At 41.4% G+C, this 11,038-nt stretch overlaps 1 protein-coding gene across 1 annotated transcript; it reads left to right on the forward strand.

Moving 5' to 3' along the window:
• Nucleotides 1-2,052: 2,052 nt before the first annotated feature.
• Nucleotides 2,053-10,723, forward strand: AMT (aminomethyltransferase). The gene is made up of 9 exons (XM_039334051.1): nt 2,053-2,208; nt 4,277-4,444; nt 6,438-6,518; nt 7,440-7,571; nt 7,721-7,799; nt 8,035-8,180; nt 8,453-8,633; nt 8,890-9,045; nt 9,705-10,723. The coding sequence occupies exons 1-9, from the start codon at nt 2,113-2,115 to the stop codon at nt 9,881-9,883; spliced, it is 1,218 nt and encodes a 405-aa protein (XP_039189985.1). The 5' UTR covers nt 2,053-2,112; the 3' UTR covers nt 9,884-10,723.
• Nucleotides 10,724-11,038: the final 315 nt, after the last annotated feature.

Raw genomic sequence — 11,038 nt, forward strand, 5'->3', positions numbered from 1 at the left:
GTTTCTCGAGTCCTTCAGCCAATATTCATGGATTAGTCTGATGAGTATGCATGGGTTCAGTCAAGGGCTAATGTGGTTGGTTTGGTTTTGTATTTTCATTTCTGGTTAGCATGTTGTGTGAATCCAGATATGTTGATTTGTACACTAATTAATGGTTAGGATATACAAGAATAAACCTATGGTTTTCTCTGAGTCTCTGGTTAGACTCATACAACATACTGTCATAAATCTCAGTTTACAAATCACAAATGCTAGATAGACACAAAACCAACACCAAAAAAAGCCTATATCATGGCAATGTTTGACTAACCTAAGTGGTATGTGAATCCAGATAATTCTGGATTATTTAAGAAACCATGAGCTATGTGAACCAGTTATATAAACAAAGATGAATGCCTTGCAGCCAAACATCTTGAAAGGAGCTTTGCCACTCTGAGGTTCTTCTCTGGAATAAGATTTAGGATTCTGGGCATCTATCTTACCATTTTCATTACTGTATGAAGCAGGCAGAAGAGCACAGTTACCAAGAATCTTTCCAAATGGAATGAATGGATACTCAGAATGATAAATGCAGTGTGGTGTATATATGACAACCATCCATTAGGTAGTTTTAAAGAGTGATTGAGAAAGGCAGCTTTCATAGGTGTTTGTGGCAGGTGTCAAAATCTGAAAGATAGAAGATGCAGCCCTGCAATTAACACTGTTGCAAATAAAAGTGGGGCAGAAGTTCAGTCACAGCCCCACACCCTGCAACTTGCAGATTCTGACACCTGTAGAAACTTGACTATATCTCTCTTCTCATCCTTATGGTGGTTCAGCTTATCACCAGTCTATGAGCAAGATAAGCTTACTTTCCAAAAGCATAGAGGGGTCCTGGAAAACGTGCCTGTTTGGAGGTGGGGGGGGAAAGAGATTTTAAAAGGCCTTAATTTATTTTCTTTATGAATTGGCTTTTGTTCCTTTTTGCCTGTTAACTAGTGATATAACTAGTGTTTGCCACAGACATAATCAATTGGTGCAGCACCCTTGCGATCATGACAAATTTACTGTTAACCATCAGTCGATAACCCTAACCCATTTAGTGGGGAAAAATATGAGACAGCTGAAATAAGTAGAGTAATCAAAGGAAATGATGCAGTTCATGCAAATGGAAGAGGGAAAGAAATTGTCTGGTGTTGTCCTTACTGGAACATAAGATGCTGAATTAGGCCGAAGGTCCAGCTAATCCAGCATTGTGTCACCCTGTGGCCAACCAGATGCATACAGGAAACTTGGGTCAGGTGTTACTGCCTGACAGTTAGTGATAACCTAAGATAGTAAACTAAAAGGGCATCAAGACTAGTAGCACCAATAGCCTGATTTAAAGAATTATCTGTCCATCCCTGAATCTCCTGAAAATTATAGCAGCATGAAATGTACTGTCTCCATTGCAGATAACTGGAAATGAACTCTTAGTCTATGATGGAAAAAAAATCTGCTAATGCCTTTTCCAAGTAACACTTTTTATTAAAAGATATAAGCTTTCAGGATGCCTTTTAAATAAAGTTTGTTAGTGGGAAAAGGTGCTTCCAGACTCCTGTGGTTTTTTTTTTTTTTTTTGGTTTTTTTTTTGCAATCACTGATAATCTGTTTCAATTCACTGCCTCTCAGCTATCTTTCCTAGTCTAAGGTGACTGTGTCAAAGAGAACAGATTTTACATACTTTGAGGATGTCCCTGGGCGGTGTCAAGAGAACAAGATCTGAAACTGACTGAAAAACATCATTTTAAAGAAGCAAAATAAGATTATGAAAGGCCAGATGTTGTGACCACAAGATCGTCAGACAGTGCGGGCTCTCTCGCTCTGCTTTATTACACCACGCCTTCTAAACAGAGAGGAGAAATGCTGAACAAACTGAGCTGTGTACAGCAGCTGTGTACAGCAGCAACTTCTCCTTTTCACAGCTGGCCTGGTCGATCGGCTTTGGGTGGGGCGGGCCATTCCTAGGAGCATTCGCTAGGAATGCGATCGACTACATTTCCCAGGCTCCTTCCGGGCTTCCAGAGGTGGGAGGGTCCGTAAATAAGATTGAGAGCAGCCGAGGGGTGGGGGGATGTTCGCTGGCAGGGAGAAATGCTGCGAGCTGGGGCTGCTGGAAGACTTTCGCTCCGGCGCTTGGGCTCCTTCGGGGTCATTGCAAGCGGGAAGCGGAGCTATTCTTCTGGGCAGGTGAGCTGGTGGGCGGCAGCTGTGCGCGTTTAGAAGCAAGTTGGGCTGCCTGTTTGTGAGCGAGCAGGCAAAGACTTAGAACTGCCCGTGCGAAACGGAACTTCATCCCACACCTCCAGAAGGCTGCGGGGCACTTGTGCTTTCAAAGGGAGAGAGGGAGGGGGGACAAAGGCAGGCGAGGGAAAAGTAGCGGACGTCCGTATGCGTTCATACGGACAACTGAGTTTAGCGAGGGTTCAGGCCTCCAATCTCACTTCAACAGGTCGGCTCAAGCAAAACGTTTGAATTAACGCAGTGCAAGAGAGCGCGCCAGCGCACTTGCAGAATTTATTTCAGGCTGATGAATTGTACCCTGCCAGACGGTTTTGATGAGAGAGAAATGGATACTGTACCTCTTTTCCAGCTTCTTAGTGAGAAGTGAATTTGTGGGAGTCTCTTGAGAGATTCCTCGAATACACTGAGTTCCCTGGAGACAATTAATTCAAAGAGTTGTGCTTTTTTCTCAATAAGGAAAGTAGCAAAAAAAACCGAAACTCCTCATCCACCTACTCTCCATTTTTGCATGCATCAAGAGACACGCTGTAGGTGTCTGACTGTGAGATGCCACCATTGAAGTGTTGATTGTTCTAATTAGCCTATGGCAGATCACTTTCTAAACACAGGTATGGAGGTTGGGGGTCAAAAAGCAGCACTATCAACAGACAATACCTTCCATAAATTGAGACATGAAGCTTGAATTTGCTGGCATCTGGCAGTAGTAGTTCCATAAATCAAAACAAAGCAGGAGACAGGCTGCCTCCCGAACAACTGCAGTTGGGAAGAGGTGGCTTTAGCTTCTGACAGTGAAAATCAACCCACTTAAAATATTTGCTCCTGCCACTACTCTCTGTTGCCAGCCACAATTAGTTTGCCTTCTGGTCTTCTGTAGTGCAGTGGGGAGAATTGAATCTCTATGAAAGGGATGCTCAGAAGGAAGGAGACCCCCCCCTCCACCTTCAACCTATTTAAAGAAATTTGCACCAATTTGAATTTCCCCTCTTTCTACCTCTGAGCAATTTTACCCCAGTGATTCCTTTTTCATAAATAATACCAGGCAAACATCTGTCCTAAATCTGTGTGTATTCTAGAATATTAATATGCAGGGTTTTTGGATGTGTGCTTTATCTCTTGCACTTTTACTGTTTCTGTACACACACTCTCTACAGACAGGACTTCAGTAAGTGGGAAAGAGGAAAGGAGGCCAGTGGGTACAAAGGGCAAGAAGGACTGCAGTTCTCTTGACAATGGACTTGAGATAACACGTTGAGTAAACAAGGCTAATTACAAAGGTCGAAGGTAGCTTAGACAGACTATCCCCTCTGTCCTATTCCCACATCAGGAAATTGAACCACGGGCTGGCCTTAAGCTAAGGCTGAAACAGTAGCAGATGTTTGGTTTTTCATGGATAGCGAAGGGAATACCAAGATGTAATAATGCCTGGATTTCTGGGAAACTCAGAGCTCCAAAAAAGGGTTTGTTGTTTTTGAGGTGAAGTAGCTGGGGCAAAGGGGTGTTCTTGCTTCTAATTGGGCTGTGGTCAGGAATAGCTATGGTAGGACTAATAATGGGTTTCTTGGCCTGTTTCAATCTGACTTTGTTCTGAATGATCACTTGGGAGTTTCTGGCAATCATCTACTGCAGTGATGGTGAACCTTTTAGAGACCGAATGCCCAAAAACCGCCCCAACCCGTCCCTGCTCCAACCTGCCCACTGGGCCACCCACCACCTCCACGGCCTGCCACAGATCACCCAGGAAGCCCAGCAGCGCCATGGTGGCCATGCCCTCTGCCCATGCCCCGCAGCATCATCTGCGCGCGATGGGGCGCAAGGGCAGAGTCTTGTCCCCGCTGCCTGGCTACCATATCCTTGGCTGCGCTGCTTCGCGTGGGCTGTGACTGCTGGGGAGGAGGGGGCTGTGGGAGGAGGCGGGGCTGGGGAGACGGTGCATGTGTCCACAGAGAGGGCTCCGAGTGCTGCCTCTGTCACCTGTGCCATAGGTTCACCACTGATCTACTGCCTTCATCTACAGGAGAACCTGAAACAGACCCCTCTCTATGACTTCCACCGACATCATGGTGGGAAGATGGTGGCCTTTGCAGGCTGGAGCCTTCCTGTGCAATACACACAGAGCCACTTGGACTCCCATCTCCACACACGTCAACACTGTTCTCTCTTTGATGTGTCGCACATGCTCCAGGTAATGTCAAAGGGAGGGCTTAAAAGTCACTACCTTTGAGTTCCTCTCTCATGTCTCGAGTTGTCCGTTTCAAACTTAGCAACTGGATCTTAATTTAGCTAAGATTGAATTCATGTGCTGTGCTAAGCCATAACTTATTGAATAAACTACAACTGACTGGATTTTCAAAACTATACCACATGTATGATTTCATGTTGTGTGAATCCAGCACCATCTTTTGATATTTTAGGAAACGGAAACCCCTTATTTTTGAGAAACACTGCAGTAGGTGGAGCTCTGCATTTCTGTCACTAACAGTGGGCCTTGTGGGACAAGTACAGTTCTCAGGGGCAGATTGCAAGATTTGTATGTGCAAATGATGTATGCTTTTATATGAGAAGAGGTAAAGAGCTCTACCCAGTGCAGATACTAACTGTATCTGCTCCAATCCTACCCAATTCTGGCATATAGTCCTCAACCAAAGAGGCAAAATAGCCTTGAAATTAAATATACACACTTCCCAGCATGAATAGATCTATCAAAGTCCTCTTGTGTCAGGCATTTTTAACACTGTCTAAATTTTATGCAAGCGGCATTAATTCCAGACTATAAATGTCATGTAACCATAGTACTGCTTGAGATGGGTTAGCTTTTCTAAAACTTGTATTATGAGGTATTTTTTCGCAATATTGGAATTAATGTAAAAGAATTCTATTACAGGAAGTCCTTGACTTATGACAATTGAGCCTGAAATTTCTGTTGCTAAGTGAGACAGTTAAGTGAATTTTGCCCCATTTTATGACCTTTCTTGCCACAGTTGTTAAATGAACCACTGCAGTTGTTAAGTTAGTGACACAGTTGTTAAATGAATCTGACTTCTCCCTTGATTTTGCTTGACAGAAGGCCACAAAAGGTGACCACATGACTCCAGGACACTGTAACAGTTATAAGTATGATTCAGTTGCCAAACATCTAAATTTTGATCATTTGTCCATGGGGATACTGCAACAGTCATAGATGTGAAAAACGGCCATAAATCACTTTTTTCAGCGCTGTTGTAACTTTGAACAGTCACTAAATGAACTGTTGTAAGTCAAGGACTACCTGTAACTATAATACAAATGAGTTTAAATCAGCTGTTGCTGAACTGTGTCTTTTAAATCAGAGGTCCCCAATCTTTTGGGCACCAGGGACCGGTGCCATGAAGGAAGGTTTTTCCATGGACCGTGGTTTTCAATACTGTCGGCATCCCGAGGATGGAACTTTGCTTGTTTGTGTGGCCTGCTTGCTGGCCTGCTGTGGACTGTTCCACGGACCGGGGACTGGGGACCTCTGTTTTAAATAGGTTAGATTTCCAAAACAGACAGGAGTTGACATAAGAAATCTGGAGGGTACTACGTTACAGAAAATTTGCTAATGAATGGATTGCCTTTGCCAACATCATTCCACTAGCTTCCCTCCCAATGTCCTGAACTTGAGATCAGCTGGATATAATAGAGATCAAGACTTCTTAGTTGCGACACCTGACCTTTGTAATGGTCTCTCCAGAGATATTTGTTTGTTCTTGTTATGTCAGGCAAAAACATATAAATTTTCCCAGGACAAATTGATTATTTTAGAAGCCCTGGGAATTTTTACTGTTTTATTTTGATCTTCTGATTTATAGTTCTGTTTTTTATAATTTTCACCCCTGCTAGTTTTCTGCCTGTCTGCCCTACACAGTAGTGTTGTAATCCTTACACTGTATTTTGTAGATGAATTTTAATTTTTCTTCTTGGGCAGAAAAAAATAACCTAATCAAGGACACTACAGTTCAGCCCTGAGCTACATATATTCTCTTAATTAAACCCTTCATGGATACCTTTGATCACATACACTTTTATATACTAAGAAGGCCCCAAAATTATGTCTCGGTATGTTGTCCTTGTTCCTAAATGTCATGTAATAATATAACCTCATGGGTGTCTCTTCCAGATTAAATGAAATAAAATATTTTTCTCTTTCTCTCTTACAGACAAAAGTGTTTGGCAGGGACAGGTTGAAGCTTATAGAAAATCTTGTAGTTGGAGATATTGCAGAGCTGAAGCCTGATCAGGTACAATGGAACCAAATAGTTCACTTGGAGTATCAATAGGATGGCAGATTTGTGACTGAGATATCCAAGATCAAACCCATGCTTAGTTAGGTGATCTTTGACAAATCTAGATTACTGTAACCACTTCTGATCACCACATTTTATAGACATAGACACCTGGTGCATGGTCAGATAATGACCTGAAATGGAAGTCCTATAAGGAATGGACGAAAGAACTGGATATAATTAGACAAGAGAAAAGAATATTAGCTTAAGACATAAGTTTTCAACTATCTAAAGGACCATCATGATTTCTGCTGCTCCAGAGATCAGAAAATAAAACAATGTGTGAAAACTAGAAATCAGACTGTGGCAAAATTAGGAGCTCTTAATAACAGTGAACTCCTCAGAAGTGGAATAACTTGATACAAATATTTAAGCAGAAGATGGATTGCTATAATTGAAACCTCCATTGTAGGTTCTGCACTGAAGATGTTAAATTAACTGACTGCTAGTTCTAACTCTTATTACATAATTCTGGTTCTCTATTTTTAAAGATATGAATAACTTAGATTGACTTTTCAACATCCAAAACTAATGTCTTGATGAATACAAAAGGGCCTTACATTTGGAGAGTCTTGGTAGTCTTTACTTAAAAAATTGAATTCATGCCTTAAACAACGTAATAGTAAAAATATATTCCTGAAAAATTTAAAACAATGTACTGTATGTCATTGTGAAGTTTATACAGAGCTGTAACTCTAAATGGAATCTCATTTCATATTGCAGGATTAAGGAATATGTGTCTTATAGATTGGGGTAGGGGATACCAGCGTTGATACTTACTGCATTTGTATCCAGTTCTCTGCTTCAGCGTCTCCTTCTGGAAAACTGATCTCAGAGACCAGTAATGGAATTGGCTGAATTTACCTTTCCTTTCAGGGCACACTTTCTCTGTTCACAAATGATAAAGGCGGCATTATAGATGATTTGATTGTGACCAACACCTCAGATCAGCACTTATATGTGGTCTCAAACGCCGGTTGCATGGACAAAGATTTTGCCCTCATGGAGGTATGTTTCTCATTACCATTCATTCCCAAAAGGAAGTAGGAGAAACTGAGGTAAGAAGAATGAAGTTCTGTTACAGAAATAGAAGACCAGAAAACCATCATCCTCTATGTGCATCATGATCTTACTATTTTCTCCATCACATATTGTAGGATAAGATGAAGGAAATGAAAGCAGCTGGCTATGATGTACACTTGGAGGTGTCAGACAATGCTTTGCTTGCTCTGCAAGGTAAATAAAATTTCTTAAAATTGCCATCAGGAATTTGGGAAGCACCTTATGACAATATTATCCCAACCATTCACCTTGAAAGGTGAATTCCTATAGCGTCAGCCATTTGGACAAGATGAAATTACAATACTGTATTTTATGTGGAATTAAATTTCTTCATTAAACTTTGGTAAAGTTCCAGAACTACCTAAAGTACCCGCTGGTCTTTCTATTTTCCATTTTTTTCTGCTACCAGGTCCTGCTACAGCCCGGGTGCTGCAACCTGGAGTGGCAGATGATCTGGCTAAGTTACCCTTCATGAGCAGTGCGATGATGGCTGTATTTGGAGTGCAAGGCTGTAGGGTGACACGCTGTGGCTACACAGGCGAGGATGGTGTAGAGGTATCACACTGACAGCTGCTAGATCTGAGCAGGAATAAAGATCTTTGGGAAAAAGCATTGCAATAGTAGCAGATGGTAAGATGGTATCCAATTGGACAAGCAGTTTGAGAAGAGACAAATTATTTTCCGATTAGAGGAGGTAATGTGTTGATAGGGAAGAAATAATGTGGATGAAAAATAAGTCTGTCAAATCCAAATATTGGAATGAGTTAAAACACAGGATCCGAAAATATAAATCACACCAACTATATAATGTGCATTCTCATACCTAGATCTCTGTCCCTCCAAATCAAGCTGTGGAGCTGGCTGAGCTGTTGCTTAGGGACTCTTCTGTGTGGCTGGCCGGACTTGCAGCTAGAGATAGCTTGCGACTGGAAGCAGGTCTATGTCTTTATGGCAATGACATTGATGAGAACACAACCCCTGTGGAGGCCAGTCTGGTGTGGACTCTTGGCAAGTATCCATTGAATTCTCAATTTTTTTTTGTCCCAGCCAAAGCCAATCTTGAACAAACTGGCCAATGTCCACCCAACTCCTACCTGATGAGATACGAACCAAAGATTAAATATTGGCAGGAAGTTATAACCAGAGCATAAAAAGGGTGGGAACTTGTACAGGACAAGCAGTTGTTTCTGACAGGAGGATCTTCTGATCTACAATAAGGGAGTTAGTGCTATCATGGTACTGTACTTTTCTGACTCCCTTCTAGGGAAGCGCCGTCGTGTTGCCATGGATTTCCCTGGTGCTTCAATCATTTTGGCCCAAATTAAAGAGAAACCGAAAAAGAAGCGTATAGGGCTGACTTCCACAGGACCTCCCATCCGGCAGCATGTGCCCATTCTTAGCCCAGAGGGCAAGGCAATTGGTAGGTAGTCTAATGGATCTGAAATCTAGATGATGATGATCATGATACCTGTTGCTGTGGTTGACTTCATACAGTAACTAGATTCACGTATCATGCCAAGCCAGGTTTGTGTAATAATATTTCATTGGATATATCACAATCAGCTGGATTCATACAATACAACATACACATCCAAAATTAAATGATACATATTTACACATAGAACGTTGTATAAACTTGAGATGTATAAAACAATTCAAATTTAAAATGTTTTGATCTAAAAACATTCAATTTTGAGTTTGAATTGGGCTGTTGTTATCTAGTAACAATCTGAACTTGAAATAACCATGCCCTGTTTGCTTGTTCTTAACTCCCTGTTGCTTGTTCTTAACTTGAGACCTAAAGCACCATTTTTGTTCATTGCTCTTTGTTAATCTTGCTTGATAGAGACTATAGGCCCTCTAATCTGCTGACTCTGCTTGTAGCTATGCTGGTTGAAATTTGTGGGAATTATTCCAGCACATCTGGAAGGCACTACGCAAGGAAAACAAGATTATGTTATTTAATGGGTACTGGGGGAGGGTATTTTCAAAATCTGAGTGTTTCCTGTTGTTTCTATTATGTGTAGAAATTGTATGCTCCCTATTGAGCAATACTCTGGCTGTTTCTCTGTCCACCAGGTGAAATTACTAGTGGCTGCCCATCACCATGCCTGCAGAAGAATATTGCTATGGGCTATGTGGACAGTGAATACAGCAAACTGAACACAGCCCTCACCGTAGAGGTGAGGAAGAAGAACTATCCAGCTCTTGTGACCAAAATGCCCTTTACACCTACCCATTACTACACTATAAAATAGGCTGCTGCCAGCAGAGATTTCTAATTTTACATCACATTGTATTAAAAGGCAAGAGATATTTGACTCTATGAAGAGTCTGCTACTAATGACAACTTGGGCCTAGAGAACTGACTGTATCAGTCTATGATTGATGACTGCAGTGTGAGATGGAATACTTGAGATCTGATAAGCAGAAAAGTAACCTGGTTTTATTCCTCTCATCTACTCAGTGGCTTCTTAGTTGCTCTCATGAGTTATTTAGTTCAGATCATGGAAATACAGTTGAATCTAGGCTACATTTTGGGAATTGGTTAGGCACATCGGAATTTGGAAAGCATATTCTGGGTAGACTTACAAAATTGGAGCATGGTCAGCAACAAAATTCTAATTTAGCAGAAGAAAAACTGAAGAAGATACTCTCCACTTTTGAACACTTGTCTTCAGGACCTTGCCCTTTGACTCACAGCGGATCAGCTGTCTTTTTTCTGGGTAGATGGACACTGCACTGTAATCCCTCTCCATTTTTATACTCTGAGAATGCTTATGAGCCCATTGGAATTTTTTTAAAATAAATATCAGGTAGTTAGATACTCAGAGACAATGTCAGAAGGCACAGGGATAAATCGGAGCAAAAATTGCAGAACTACTTGTGAGCCATTTTCTTTAAGAAGAGGACTTTTATAATTGTTTAACACATGTTCTGTGAGAATATGCAGCAACAGTGATTCAAGCTTAGGCAAATCCTCTTTTATTTCTTTGCTTTTTTTGCTGAGCTAGAAGCTTCAGATAATATCTTGAAATACAGCTCAGAGAACATCTATGAAGTTTTCTTGGCAACAATAAAATAGTTTGCTATTGTTATCTTTGGTAGGTGTCATTTTTGCTTTTTGTTTTCTGGCCAGCCCATAGACCTGGCATTCTCTGGTGACCTTCCATCTAAGTACGAGGCAGGATCAAGTTGGCCTAGTTTTTCAAGGTCAACTAGGTGCTACCCATCCTCTTTGACAGACTGTTCAGAGTTACCTCATTTTTAATTTAACCCATAAAGGCATAACTTTCGTGAAAGCATATGTGAACCAAAACAATCGAAACAGGCTACAGTATTTACAGGAGCTGATGGGGCAAAAGCATTGTTAGCTTCAATTTAAAATTAATATTAGCTCCATGGGGAGAAGT

This window comes from Crotalus tigris, unplaced genomic scaffold (assembly GCF_016545835.1).
Source record: "Crotalus tigris isolate CLP2741 ecotype Arizona unplaced genomic scaffold, ASM1654583v1 scf7180000017625.6296891, whole genome shotgun sequence".
Lineage (NCBI taxonomy): Eukaryota > Metazoa > Chordata > Lepidosauria > Squamata > Viperidae > Crotalus > Crotalus tigris.